Genomic DNA, 15,717 nt, shown 5'->3' with positions numbered 1-15,717 from the left:
TAGGCGGTTATTTTAGTTATGCAACGTATCATAGGATAGAAAGTGTTGTAAAGACTGGAGAAGGGAAGGTCATTTTAAACCAAGTCAGAAGTACGATAAAAAAAAAAGAAGGTGAAGCGGCTTGATGGACGGGCTCCCGCAGGGAAGACAGAGCTGCAAATGTGACACCAGCAGATTCTGCTTATGCCAGATCCATGGTCTGCCACAAGCAGGTAACTGCCATAACGCTGGACATGCGATGAGGCTGGCTGCAGCCTGCTGGATGGGGTGGCAATAACAAAGAGGTTAAATCAAATGGCAGAATACACATTTTTTAGTAAGAAACCATTGCCAAGTAAAACAGAGACATTAGTTGCAAGTTACAGGACATTTATTTCGTAGACTGTAAAATGATGGACTGCATTAGTTGTTGTTAACCAGTTTTCAGCTGTTGATAGAAATCCATCCTAGACATTCTTAAAATGCCAAGAATAGTTTCATAGCCACCACAAACCAAAGATACAAACAAGTTATTTAACATCATTTTCCTTCCTGAGAATTTTATCTGGAATGCAAATGAATACAAAATAATAAATTAAACTTTCAGAAAAAGGAAACACTGAACAGAAACCATAACAATGAAAAAGGTACAGACAATGTACAATGTTAGAATGGTAAAGTGAAATATGCAGATGACAATCACATATTAGCTTATGGTTACTATTCTCTGGATGATTTTTACATGAGTGATGAGTAGCTGCTGGAGAAATTTGTATTAGCTGGACTTGGTAAAAACTTCACACACTTTCATGATTATATTTTGGAAACCCTTTAACAGTAAATAATCCTATCAGACATTATAGACAAATTAGTATCCAGTTGTGACCAAATCCCATTTTCTGCAGAAGTTCAGGAAATATCACTTAACATAAAGTGCAGTGTATTCATACAGTTTTGTAACGCATCCCAGTTGAAACACTGGTATTTGGCAAGCTCAATCTTTAAAACTTTGGATTACAAATTAGCCTCCATAAATGCTTTTAGCGTCTGACTCTGAACCCAGGCTATTTTCAGCAAATGGCCTGTTCCAAATAATAAATCTATGCTAAAATACACTGCTGGTTTGGTCAAACTCACATCATTCATGCACACATAGTTGGAATTCTTTGAATTCATAATTGAGTGCTTATAGTTTAACCCTCATTTATACCTAATAATAGTTTAAACAAAATGTTATAAACCAATACTATAACAACTGACTTGACTATGTCACAACTCCACCAACTGTGCACAGATGTTCCTGTCACACAGTTAGCGGAACTCTTAATGAGGTTTGGCACTTACAACAGTCCTGGACGACTAATATACATACAAGACTTATGGCACATTTTAAATTCATGAATACCATGTTCCAATCCAGCTTTTTGGACAATAACCCTTTCATAAAATATGAACTCTCTGTTGGGCTATGTCTCTTTACTCCTCTCCTACAGTAAACACCTCAGCGACCAACATTTAGTCTTTTTCTCAACACATTTAGCTGTCAGCATCTTGCGTTAATCTCTCCTTGAGATTACAGCAGTAAGAGATGTTTTTACATAAACCCTAAAACAAGCTCAAATTAAAAAATAACTTGAGCCAAGCAAATTGAGCTTAATATTAGTTCCCATTGTCCTTGGTCAATTTTTAAATAAGAGCATTTTGTCCTTCCAATTACTCAACGAGTCCTCAGTGCTGAGCCTGTCATATAGGAGTCAATTGCTGATGGAAAACAGAATCCGCAGAAACACGAGCATCAGGATCCGCACACCCTTAAACACACCTCACTTTTCTTGTGAATGCTGAAAGACGGGGAACACTCCCCTTTGCCATCAGGCTACCTCCAGCTATCCTCAGACAATTTGAGCCAAACAGCGGGTTTTTTTTGGCCACATCCACTGTTCATGAAGAGGCCCTTAGGGATGGACTAGCCAGTTGTTGGCATCCTCCAGGTCTGTGTCCAGCTCCTCATCTTCATCCAGAGGCTCTGGGGTTCGGAGGGCCAGTTCTCGTAAGAAAGCAGGTGAGTAGGCGGGGGGTTGGGAGACGGACTTGAGGCCAATTTTTTTCTTCATGAGGTGAAACTGGTCACGAATGAAGTTGTAAAACTCGTACTCATAGCGCATTCGATGGTACAGAACCTGCAGGGCCTCCAGAGTAGGTGTGTGTTTACGCACTGTGCCTGTCATATTTCCCATTTTCCTATAGTCTGCAGGGAGAAGATGAAAAAAACCACAAAGACCAAGAAGTCATTTGCAGACCATTTTCGCAAAACTTTGTAGACACAATGTGGTATTTCTCTATGGAAAACAGTACAGGTCGGTCGGTTACCCCACCACTTTTGTTTAGACTGAAATATCCTAATAATTGGAAGGATTTATGGTGCCCAAAGGAAGACTATAATAACTTTGAAGATCCCCTGACTTTTCCTCCAGTGCCACCAGCAGCTGACATTTGTGACTTGAGGGAAATGTTGGATGGATTGCTTAAAATTAGGTACAGACATTTATGTTCGCCCACAGGAAAACTTGTAATAACTTTGAAGGTTTCTCAAATGTTTTATCCAATACTTGACTTTGTGACTAAATACCTCAAAAAGTAATGATTTAGGCTTCTGACTCTTTTTGTTGTCTTGTAAACATCCACTAAATGTGATAGCTCAACATAACAAAAAAAATTAAATCTATTTTGGAATGTGCACCTACCAGGGCTCTTGTAGATGTTGAGTACGCCAGTAAAGTAATGAGGTAAGAGCCTCTCCAACAAGAGCAGAACATCCTCCAGCTCCTCCAAGATACCCACAAGGAGATAGTTCTCCAGAACATTCTGTTTGGCCCTCTCCAAAGCCCATACTCCTGGTTCTCTGTGGGAGAGAGAGGGACATGAGAGCACAGAGGGAAGACAGCAACAGAGCAGCCTTACATGGCTGAAAACAAATGAAATATTACCACATTTGACCAATGTCAAAACAAAGTCCTATAGATACCTGCATTGAGGATGCTGTCCACAGAAGTATGGAATGATGTAGAAAACTCTTGGGTTGGAGCACTCAGGGTAATTCTCTAGAATGCACACATTGATATCCTGCAAGCAGACAAACACACACCAAATCCTTTTAATTTTACATCACTCATTTCCTCATGGTTTTTGTTTAACCTGCAGTAATGAACTAGACAGAAATTTAATGACTTGCCTCTAACACTAGGGGGAGCTCTTCACTTACACTACTGTAAACTTAGAGTGCTTGATAGTAATCATCTGAGAAGCCAAAGTGCTTTGCTAAACAACATCCCGTGCACAAAGATAAGCTCTGCCCCTTTACCTCAGCTGCTCTTAGACACTGAGATGCCATATATGAATATATATACCTATTGTAGTTGTGTTGTGTATTAAATCATGTTCAACTTCTAAAAAACACTTTTGATAAAAAAAAATAATAATAATAAAAAAAAATAATAAAAAAAAGAATGATTAAGATGCCAAAACTAAAGTAATAAGATCAGGGCTGTAAAGTTTAAAACACCCATAATTTGAGTGTGGGAGCCATTAAACAATGAAAAGGGAGGAAAAAAACAGCAGAAAGATTAAAAACACACATGCATGAGTGAAGCTTGCCAGCCACTCAGTGCTGTGGAACCAGCAGTCAAATCCATGTCAGGTGACGTAAGCCTCATGGATGGCAACAAAGCAACAAAACACTCCACGAAGCATGACTTGCATACACACACCGGCGTATGCAGATATGCCACATGCTTGTGCTCAAACTCAGACATACAGTAGCACCAGGGGAAATGCATGAGGCTAAAGATGTCGACAGGCCCCGCTGTCACAGAAGACAATGGCATCTAAAAGTGGAGGCAAATTGAAAGCGTAATGATTACGTCAGAGCTTGCCCTTTAGATTTATGCACCGATAAGTTCGTAATGGCTGATTTAAACAGAGCAATTTGTCAAAACTAACACTGAGCCCAACATGGTCCATCAAAGTGATAAAGTTGAGTCAGACGGGACCGGAGGGCCAGACCTTCCCAGAGGACACTAGCTGCCGCCGAGGGTGTGGTGCGAGGGAGCCTATGTGTAAACACGGTGACCCAGGTGACTCAGCTTTGCCTATATGAAGGCAAAAACAACGTGTATAAGGGCATGTCACTTGAGTTACTGTGCTTCCTGTTTTTGTTGCAATTTTTGACTTCGCATGAAAAAAATGATGATGTCAAGACCATTTTTATGTATTTGCCGGATAAGACCGTTCACGACGAAAAAAAGGGAGCAGTCAGATCAACTTAATTTTATTCCTAAAGCCCAAAACCACAAATTTGCCTCAAAAGGTTTTAAAATCTGTACAGCATGCAGCACCTTCTCTCCCCAGACCCAGATAAGGAAAACCGCCTGCCAAAAACTAATTAACAGAAAAAAACAAAGAAACATAAGCGATATCCCTCTGCCAAGGAGGCAGACATTCAGCAGATATCGTATGTAAACAGTACACTGGAATAACGGAAGTAATATGACACTCTGGAAGACAGAATGACACATTAGGTACAAATAAATAGGCTACATAAGAAGAACAGACCGAACTACATCATATATGATATTAGTACTATCAGCAGCAGTGACAGAATGAGTGTGAATGCCTGCATAGAAGTCTATATACATAACCTAGAATGACATAAATTATTCACTTGGTAAGTTTTTTTTTTCTTGCAGCTGAACACTGGTGCAATTGTGTCTCTGATTCACCAAGCGGCTGCAGGGTTTGTTTGAACTTTATGACTGACTACTCTCAGCCGCACTATGCACTGGGAACAGGACTTATTGGTGATCAGTGAAGCAAACCACTGGAAAGCGCTTCAAAGAAGCCACAACAAAACCCCAAAGGAACCTTCAGAAAAGAGTTCAGCATTGTACCATTGTGTACAGATCATGTCTGGACTTGACAAAAGTTGGCGTTTCTTTTATTTAATATATCATTTAAAAATGAATTTGTTGTTTTTCCTGTGTCTCATTATTTTTGTAAGTCAATATATCCAGTTATTAATTATGAGTAAATCTTCTTAACCCGAACAGCCACAAAGAATAAAAACAAAGACATCAGAGGAATAATCAGTGTGAAATACAGGGATTTCAGAGGAAACTTAAGTTATAGGTGAAGCTTGAATTAACTTAAACTTGCAACACAGTTCCCAATGAAACTATTCTGAACCAAGTTAGAGACAAAGAAAGTGAGAAATGCGTGGGAGCAGGATACAATGAAAACAGACAAATGGGGACAGGAAGTGACATGTCACACGCATTCCCCGACAGACATGTCTTATTGACAGGAAGTCCCTCCTCCTCTTTGCTCCAACACAGGACCCCCATATGCCTCAACATTTACGGGATCACTGGGAATCCAGCCATGACTCATTTATATACAACTACACACAATCAAGTATGCACACGCACGCACAGAAAATATACACTCTCTTTAGAAGAGCCTATTAGTATTTCGAAGAGAGCTCCTGTGTGCACACTCAGGCTTATTGTTTCTATTCTCTCCATGGATTAGGCCAACTGAGCAGTCACAAAAACTGTAGCAAAATGGGCACTAATCTCTACAATGGTCTTCCATTTCAGTGAATGGAACATAGACATGAATTAAATCAGGAGTAATTGATGATGTAAACCTTTCCCGTGGGACATTTTGCTTCAGTTTTCATCATGGATCATGGGAGTGATAAGTGTGGGTGAAATTGTATGTAAATCTGCAATAAAGACTTTTTTTTTCCCACCTGGGGGCAGCAGAAACAAGCTGCCAACAAACAAAGACTTCCATACTTTCACCCTTTAAGTCCATCTGTTGAATTTGTTAGCAAACAGTTGCCTATTTACACATCCAGCACTTTACAGAGACACTTACACACTTTCGAGGATGATCGCGCTAAGTTCAATATTCACTCTCCTTTCAGCTCCATTTTTGGCTCCCACAATTTCCTGAGCAACATATCTGACTCTTCAGCTGCTAAAGGCTCCACTATATTCAATACCTAAACACACAGTTTGTCTGTCTACTGTTTGGTGCTGCTATAGGCAGAACGATTTTGAGTGAAAACAGGCCAAAACTATGCTGATGACAGAGGAACCAAAGTCAGGCAGTAATGCGCCAAAAACAACAAAAGATGCTAAAAAGGTGATGATTTTCAGTGGGTTTATCCATACAAGTGGCACCTTACAGTCTGGTAATTTGTTGTTGATATAAAAACATTGATTAATGGCCCTTTAAACTAATAATTCCTCCAAAAATCCATACAAATTAGCATTAAGACACTTCTCTGCGTCTCAATAAAACATTAAATAATACCTGATACATCTATCAGGTATTATTTAATGTTTTATTGAGAAACCAGTGAACTCCATGTGTCAGTTGTACCTTAGGCAAGAAGTCCTGTGAGACATACACCACCCTCGTGTTGCTATTGTAAAGGCATGCTAAGGCATGATTGATGCCTGTAAAGCCTCTCTTATTATGTGTGCACCTGTTTGTTTAAGAGTGTGAACGTGTCATTATAAATACCAGCTTAGCAAATGATTTTCAGCTACTGTGGGAAATCCAATCTGATCGGACCGGTATTCTTGAACGGTTAGAACTAATCTGCGTTCCTCTGGTTCATTACAGACACTTCATAGATTGCATTTGAATGCATAGTTACAGTTGTATAAACACGGGCGCACACACACTTTGTGGTAAGGCACAGGTTGATTGATCACTGTCAACTTCCCCCTCTGCGTTTATCCTTTGATTCAATATAAATGATCTGACCAGATCAATATGAGTTGGCATTTTAAGTAGAGGCTCACAATATAAGTCCTACGTGACAGTCCATGCATGCGCTCAATACCATGCGTGTTTGAGCGTGCTTGAGTGTGTGTGCACCACGTGTTCAAGTGACCAGTGCATGCCTCTGCATAGTGCAGTATATGTGTATGTAAAAAGGGGTGTGGGGACCGACGGAAAATCCAAGCCGACCGCAGGAATGTCTCAGCAACACGTGCATCAGGTTCCCTCGGACCCCGGCAAGCAAACCGACAGTGTTCTTTCATTGACACCTCTTGTATAGAGCCAGCAAAGGGCAGGCAGGTCTAATGCACACCAGGCAGGGGATATATCAACGACTAGTCTGGAAACATGGCAGGAAACTCATGCTGATAGACACTTTGAAATGCTATACTTATGAGGACATTCATCTTCTCAACTCTCTCTACAACACATCCACCATGAAAGCTATTTTAATCTGGATATATATATATAACTTTTAATCCAAAACCTTACCATAAAGTGAAATGTTATCTAAGACTCAATGCTGTCTCTCTCTTTCTGGAGGGGTTGCTGTTGAGCCCCACAAATCCTCTCCAACCTCACATATACAATAAATATGTGGACTACAGCTTTCAACACGCTCAGAGAAACTGAGGGCTCAACTATTGCTCATAGTCAACTACTTGGCTTTAAAGCTTCATCAATAACTCCAAACCTTATCTTAATCTCAGTTCTATCAAATACATAAAATCCTTTTTGAAAAAAAAAACATATTAAAAGTCTGACTATTTACAGCTATCACACATCATTTTCTGTTTGTCTGTGACCCAAAGATGAATTTCTAAAATCATTCTACTTCATATAATTGAATTTTTCAGCAACATGCAAATTTTTAGTGGAAACTGTTTTGATGGTGGTTTGACGTGTTCTTGCAACCATTGTTTATAGATACGATTTAGTACATACTGCAAACTGTTTTTGCTGATTAGGTCAGCTAAGGTTCTGCTGTTGCTTTCAAGCACAGCCAGTGCAAAAGAAACAATACGGAGAGCAGCGATGCAACACGGTAAGAGAAGAAAGCACTGCAAAGCAAAGCAAGAAGAGATTGTGTCATCAGACCAATACAATAAGATGATATCAATGCAGTTGGGATGCATCAAAATCTTCAGATATTTCCCGTGTCCTAGGCAGTTATGTTGAGTAAAGACAATACACTTTAGTGACTCATAGCAAAACATTGCATACACTATTCTAACTACCTAAACTAGCCCAAATTAAAGAAGACTTAGAATTTAAAAAAAAACGAAGTCCGGTCCTCATAAGTATAAAAGTGTAAAGACAAACACACACACACTCACAGGTAAGCCAGAATACAGCAACACAGCCTTTCCCTCCCCTTGAACTGTAACAAGGGGCCCCCATGGTCTGCATAGTTTAATAACTCAACTCACATGGTCCAAAACTCCAGGGAAAGCAGTGCAATACTTAATTACACCCAGTCAGACTGAAGCCAGAATGACATTCACTCCTCTTGTTAGCCTCTCAGAATGGTCTTCTCAGCTCTCAAGGTCTCTTAACAGTACGGAGGACTGTGGGAGCAACGGATGGGGCAGACATGTGTTTGTACCAGGATATTTATTTGCAATTAAGACTTGAATAACTATTGTTTGGACATGTTTTTACGGCCACAATATTTTTTTCTACTTTCCCCAAATCTCGTATGCAGTTGTTTGTCTCACTTTAAGGGGAATTCCAATCCTGCATTAGATCCCCAACTTTACTGCTCTTTGTTATCAACTCAGACGGTATTTAAGTAGCTCCTCCTCAGTGTAAAATGCACACAGAGATGAAAAAAAAATGGAAACTTCAAAATTAAAGTGAGCCTTCAAATGGTATGCACCGTAAAATATGAGATAAATTGCCTTTAGCATGGTGCAACAGGAATAAGCAACTCTGCAAGGCAGATGTAGCATACCCAGTTTCTGATGTGGTAAACCGGGCCTCTAATTGGAATCATAATCAGATTTAAATATTGGGTTAACTTCAGACTGCCATAGCCCTAAAATTTGCCATCCTCCCTCCAGCAACACCACATGTAGAACATACTCAAAGAGAGCAGAGTGTGGTTTTAATATATTGCTTATATTTTAGAATTTAGGAAGTTTGTCTCAAGATAACAACAAACAAGAAAATCAGAGATCAGAAACAAAAAAATAATCAGCTGGCTGCACAGGATATGCTTAAATCAGCTGGACTTTTTTCTTTTGAATTTATTTCATGGAAGATCATACAGTGTATTTAAAGTACAGCACAAAGTGTCATTACTGTTTCTATATGACATCTATCAACATTCCTTGGTGTACGTGCCTCTATAATGGCAGTCTATATGAAGGCCATACCAGAATAAAAACATTAGTTTACAACATTTCAGTTGATGTCTCAAATGAGCATCAATTATGAAACCAGCTGCCCTGCATCCAAAAAGATACAGCTTTAAAGCACCGTTACTCGCGAGCCATTGAGTCAGTCATAAAATAACTCTGCAGCTATGTCAAATACTGCCAATGCATTAGTATTTCAAACCATAAGCATTTGTGGGATTGATTTAGCCAATGTCAATATGAGAGGAAATGGGCTTGTGGGCACTGGGACCGAGATGGCAGGCAGATGAAGGAGAAGAAGGCTTACACATTCATTATTTGTTTGATTCATTTAAAATATTGTTATTATATTTCTTACAGTGGATGGAAGGAGAGATAGAGGGAACAACCAGACTTAACGAATGGCTGAAAGGAAAAAAAACGTGACAGGTGCCTCCTCCCAAAACGCAGTTCAAGGCTGCAGTTTGCAGTTGCTGTATATTTGCTCATAGTTGGGGCCTCACTATCTTGACTTTTTGTTTGAAATATAAACATTGGGTGAACATCTGATTTAACAAAATGTTATAATAATTTTGTTCAGTTTTAAAGAAATTAAGAAAATCTATTCATTAGTTTGGGACATTAGCTTTTATGGTGGGATTTTATTATTTTTCTTCATTTTAAGTCCAATGCAATGTTATACAGAAAATGGATGCACAACATACAGGAAAGAAGAAAGAGGAATTAAATGGCTCAAACCACAAGACGCGCATCTACAAAAACATGAAGTACCTCTTTTGGCATGTAAATCGGTCTCCCTTGTTTTTCAAAAGCCAGAAACAAAAACAAAGGTCTCACCAGGTATCTCTCATCATCTTTCATCCCTGGAGTTCGGATGAGGTGGTTCTGCTCACCCCTCCAATCACCAAAGCGGCGGAAGAAATAGTTGGAGAGGAACCGATTGATAGGGTCCCTGATTATGTTGATATAGACAGGCTGCTCTATCCTGAACCTGACAAACACAAATATAATTTTAATTAAGATTTAAGAACATTTCAAATCAATTCAGTTTGACTTAAATTGTAAAATTACAGAACATTACAACTTCATATCTGGGCCCAGAAACATGAAGAAACATACTGCTGCTAAGAATGATTGTGTTTTGCTGCACTACTGTACCTGGTAAAGTTGAGGAAGTGAACATGTCGTGTATAGAGGAATGGCTGAGGGATATTACTGATGTTCTTCATGAGATCCACCTGAAAAACAAGACACACACACACACACACACACACACACACAGTTGATTTGACGTGATTTACATAATTATTTAGTATAAAATACAGTATTTGGGCAATCCATTGTGATGTGTCCAAATCCTAAGTGCCAGTGTGTAGCTTCATGAAAGAAATCAATCCACTTTCTGCTTTGATTTCAAATGCAGACAAACCTGATAATGATTCAACATTGTAATGTGACTGTTTTGTTCATTCCACAATATTAATCACCATAAATTTAGTTTCCTATGGTCATGCTATTCACTGGTAAGCCAGTATTTCTGAAGCTGTTATTCCAAGTTTCTTCATCCTCTGCAGAAAAAAACAACTTCCCATAGAGTTTCCAGGTCTGCATGGAGAGACACGCTAACAGTAGCCAAAATAAACTTGAAACGATATCACAGCCATGCCATATACAATGCAGATTCCAAGCAATACCTCTTAGACTGAAGGCCATGCAACTGAATCCCCATTCTTAATCATTCCTCACATAAATAAGTTCCATATTGGAGGAATTGAGTGTCTGAGATCCAGTTATCCCGGTCACACGTGCAAAAAATTCGATACCATGCAAGTTGTGTCTCCGCATCAGTGGACGATTCAGTATGTCTAATTTCAAAATAATAAAAACACAGAATAATGACTCAAAGTCTTGGCTTGTTATTCGTGACCTTTGAGGACTTTGGGTGGTGTATACTCTTTCCTGTGAGATTCAAGAGATCTTTTATTCATAAACTTGTATAGCTTCTGTAACTTTTTTTCCCCTCACTGCTTTAAGTTGCCCCTGATTCCTTCTGTAAAGTCAGAATCTCAGGAAAATTCACAGACATTTAAAATGTTCATTCAATATTCTGGTTAAGACTTTAAAAGATAGAGGATTATAGCCTCAGTTTTTGGGAATCCACACAGGTAAAAAGGTCACAAAACCAGTCCATAAATTCATCAACGGTATAACGAGAAAGGTAAATTTACTAAACGTCTGGATATCTTCCATGACATTATTGTCCTTACCACTATTAACTCCAAGACACATTGATGCCAACTTTTTTTTTCTTCTGCCAGTGAGAAAATGCATTAAAATTCATCCATGTCCCAGGCCCCTCAACCAAAAAGCAGGTATCAGTACTGCAGACACAGGGGCATAATCCCTTGAGCTGGAGGTGCTGCCAATATAAAGTGAAATTGAAAGATGGGTTCGTGCTCTATCCCTGCAGACACCTGTGTGGCCTCACCAATCAGTTTTAAGGGGATATGGAGATGCAGTGTAAGAGGTTTGCTGAAAGGCAAGGCTGCCCCACAAAGCTGACAACAAGTGACAGGCAGGAATGGTCTCAGGGCCAGGCTATACAGGAAACACAAGCAAGCCTAACACTGCAGTATGGAAGGAACCTCTACCTGTGCTATTTATCATAATCCAATATGACAGAGGCCAGGGACAGAATAAAAATTGAGACACAGGGACAAGTAGGCGTACAGAGGAGCAGGAGGGTTTGGCAGCAGTTGTGATAGGAACATCTCATCTTGTTATGCTTCTGAATGTAGATTCAGTCTGAATGTAGATTCAGAAGCTGTCATAAGTGTTCCTTAATGAGAAGAGGGTTTTCATAGAGACCCTAATGTCCCTTTTAGGCTCAAACTCGTCCCAGTTGACCAAATGCAAACTTCTAGTGTGCTGCAAATCCAACACTATTCTTAGTTTGGATGATAATAATGTGAGCAGTTTGGGTGTAGCTGCCCAAAGACTGAGGTCATGAGTAAGAAAATGGCATGGAACTTTACCAAGATCATTACACAATAATAATAATAATCTCAATAGTCCATTACTTTGTGGTGTCTATTTTTTGGACAGAAACAAAACCACATGAAGAGATGCTTTGTGTTCAGTATTTGTCTATCTTTTTTGATCCAGTGGGAGAACACAGCGTGCTTGTTGCAATGCTTGTTGGTAGAACAATGTCACAACCATAAGGCCTGTGAAGAAGAATTGGTGAGAAAAACTTTCAGATTGGCAGACTTGGCAAAGAAGACACCAACATGGCACACATACAAATTCTCCACAACCTTAAACCTGTATTTGAATAATGCATCACCAGGGAACGTTGGGCATTTTAGGCAAATTCACAAAGTGCAACTGGATTCCTAGACAGATTTAAAAGTTCCTCTTTTCCATTTTGGGATTCTGGGTGAGACTCAAGAGAGCAGCTGGATGTATCATCCAGCTGCTCTCTTGAGTCGCTCTTGAGCCGAAACTATCAATGAGGCATTCCTCTGGCACACAAAATCTACAAGCACCAAGAGAGAAGAAGTGTGGTTATTTCAGAGGAGACAGGCTGCACCGACCTCAGTGTGAGGAAAAAAAATCATATTTATGTAATTAATCTCTTTGAGAATGGAGAGTAAAATGTTCTTTACAGAAATGAACAGACATGAAAACACAACTGGAGAAAATTGCTTTTGCGTTATCTTCCTTCTATTTCAAATGACTCATGATGTCAAGGGTAAATCATAGAAAATAAGTCAAATATTAATGTAGTATATTGGGTGTCATTTGCATAATGCAAGTGTTATCAGAGTCCCACTTAAAGTACCATAAACTACTGTATTTCTTAATGCTGTCAATACCTTTGTAGAATTAGAGCTAATTTCCTCCATTTGCTGTGAAGGTCATATTTTGCCCCGTCATTACAGTTTCAATCAGCCTTTATATAAAAGCCTCTCTGGCAGAAGGCAATGATCAGGAACTGTCTGAATGTCCTGCTCTTGTAACCTATGTATAGGCACCTGTTATGTCATAGTGGCACTATTTGGATAGCAACAGTAATATGTATACTTGTTTATGTACACATGGCAGTTAATCTGAGGCCCCAGTCAGATTTGGGCTTCACACCCTCCCTCTTTTCTATAAACTCAGTACATTTCCACTCACTCTGCTTCCACTCTGTGGATCTCTCCAGCTACAAAACGTAATATGTAAAACTTTCATTAGTACTGCAGAATATATTTCGCCAACCAAAACTAAATTCCTCTGCTGATCTATTTCAATTCCACATAAAAAAAAAAAAAAGGGTTTTCAATTTTCTCCTGATGTCCCCTCCCCCACGGCCAGGTTAATGTGCAGCCGCTGAACGCATTTGGCACATTTGGTGAGTTTGTGTGTGTGTTTTCTGAACGTTTTCTGACCCAGTCCATCTGGCCAGACCCCCCTCTCATTTACCACGGAGAGCTACAGGGAGAAAGTGGAGGATAGTTCTGAGATTCCAAGCATACCTGCAACCCCCTTCTGACCCCCCACCCTCCTCCTCGAGCCCCGGTGGTGTCCTCGCAGGGCTCATCAGGGGGAACGGAAAAGCCAAAACCACAGAAAGCTTTGACTGCTGCCCTAAGTTCAACTTAATTTAACTGGCCTCTACATCTCACAATGAAAACTAAATATAAGCCTCTTTAATCAGAAACTGTGGTGGAGATGAATACAAAAGGATTCAGAGAGGATCAGCCCAGATATTGCATCTTATATATAGTTTCATGTTCTCTGCCTGAAGTTGAACAAAATTAAACAAAATATCATCAATTAAGAAAAAAACTGCCTTTCCACATGCATTGCAAAAATAACTACTGGCCTCTGACATCAAAGAGTAAGCAGCCGCCTCAAACCACATTTCAACTTTGTCTGTCACCGGATCGAATCCATTTCTCTGCTAGTAACCAAAGGCAAACTTCTGAAATGAGGATAGCTGTTTAAAAGCTTGTACCAGGGCCAGACATTTCTTGTTGTTTGTTTGTTGCAGATACACAATAGTCATGGCTGCAGAGCATCTGTTTACTGGTTAATATTTCTGGTAAGAGACAGAAAATAAGATCCCACATTAATGCAGACTAATGCACAGCAGAAAAGCTGCTTCTGTCCCTGAAGTTTTTTTTGTTTTATTTTAATGACGCGGGTTTTTTTTTTCGAGGAAATGTCCTAAATCTCTCTCTCCCGCAGAATCCGTTCCCTCGGTACTGAAAAAAACAGATGGGTCACTATACTGTACGCCTCAAGTCCGCAGAGGCTTCACAAAGTTCCAGACGAATAAGGCACCTTCACTTTTTGGCAACCCAGCACGGGACATCAACCCTGCGCAAACCCATTAACACACTACTGGGAGAGCCAGCAGGAAAACTGTCCAAAAGCTGCAGGCCCGAGCCAGAACCACAACTGATGAGACCAGCATCTCTAAACTTAGAGTGACATGCGTCTGAATCTGCATAAGTCAACACGCACAGAAGTACACATGCAAACAAACACACAAAGACCAGGACACATTTTACAGAATCTCACACAAACACAAGCACTTATGCACACTCTTAAACAGACGCCCCATGCGCAGACACTGGAATGCACACCTTCTTTCTGAGCAGCATTGCTTGGACCATTCACAGAGATGTTTTATGTCCAGATAATTAATGAGACTAATGGTGTTCTGCCACTGAGTGTGCAGCCAGCATTTCAGAGTTTGATGAATGGGTAAACAAGTGACTGTTTCAATATTGGCTTAACATTTACATAAAATCGGTCAGTAATGGTTACACATATTTAGCAACTGCTGACCGTTCACAAGTGGTCAGCAGTTCCTTACTCCTAAGAGATGCCGTCAATAAAATCACATGAGGATGTGAGTCATTGCTGCAAATACATGATTAAGTCACTTTCTCACCCTGATGGCTTAAGAGGGCATGGCATTCCAGGGAAATGTCAAGACATGACAAAATGTAGAGTGCATATGACTGGTGCATTAGATGCTGTGCTTCTAAATAACAAAAACTATGACTGCATTCAAGACTGTGGGAAATCACTGATCTCATTGTGGAAATTCTCTTTTCTTCTTCTCCCTTAGGGGAATGTCAAAGGTCAGAGTCAGCTGCAGAGTAATATCTCAGGAAATTGGTTGCATAACTTCAGTAGAAAAAAGTAAAGTGCAATTTTGAGGTATAAATATGGGCAAAACTGTATTTTTTATTTCAAATAATTTCACAATTATAGTTACTTACTTCCTTGTCAAAGGGAACATGAATGTAGTATGATGCCATGTTAACAAATAGGAAGTTAAAACCTCTTTTACTTTGCCACCAACATTCAAGTGCTGCACATGTTAATCTATAATTTTATAATTAAGTGACCTACATTTAAAAGAAAACAAAGGATTCAATTGCACAATGAAATATGGCAACATAAAGTATGCATTGTGCATTAAGTACTTTTACTTTTATTATGTGTGCCCATTTTGCTG

General features: G+C 39.6%; 1 protein-coding gene across 2 annotated transcripts in view; it reads right to left on the bottom strand.

Moving 5' to 3' along the window:
• Positions 1-352: 352 nt before the first annotated feature.
• Positions 353-15,717, bottom strand: part of usta (uronyl 2-sulfotransferase a) — a 53,132-nt gene continuing 37,767 nt past the window's right edge. For both annotated transcript variants that reach the window (XM_069158225.1, XM_069158226.1), the window contains 5 exons: positions 10,353-10,432; positions 10,032-10,185; positions 3,005-3,102; positions 2,724-2,881; positions 353-2,227 (listed from right to left, as the gene is read on the bottom strand). In XM_069158225.1, coding sequence (XP_069014326.1) covers positions 1,935-2,227; positions 2,724-2,881; positions 3,005-3,102; positions 10,032-10,185; positions 10,353-10,432 — 783 coding nt within the window. In that variant the 3' untranslated portion in view covers positions 353-1,934. The remainder of the gene's footprint in view (positions 2,228-2,723; positions 2,882-3,004; positions 3,103-10,031; positions 10,186-10,352; positions 10,433-15,717) is intronic.

This window comes from Embiotoca jacksoni, unplaced genomic scaffold (assembly GCF_022577435.1).
Source record: "Embiotoca jacksoni isolate LCO1_2020_lvr unplaced genomic scaffold, fEmbJac1.0.p SCAF_23, whole genome shotgun sequence".
Classification (NCBI taxonomy): Eukaryota; Metazoa; Chordata; class Actinopteri; family Embiotocidae; genus Embiotoca; species Embiotoca jacksoni.
This window is presented reverse-complemented; position numbering and strand designations above follow the sequence as displayed.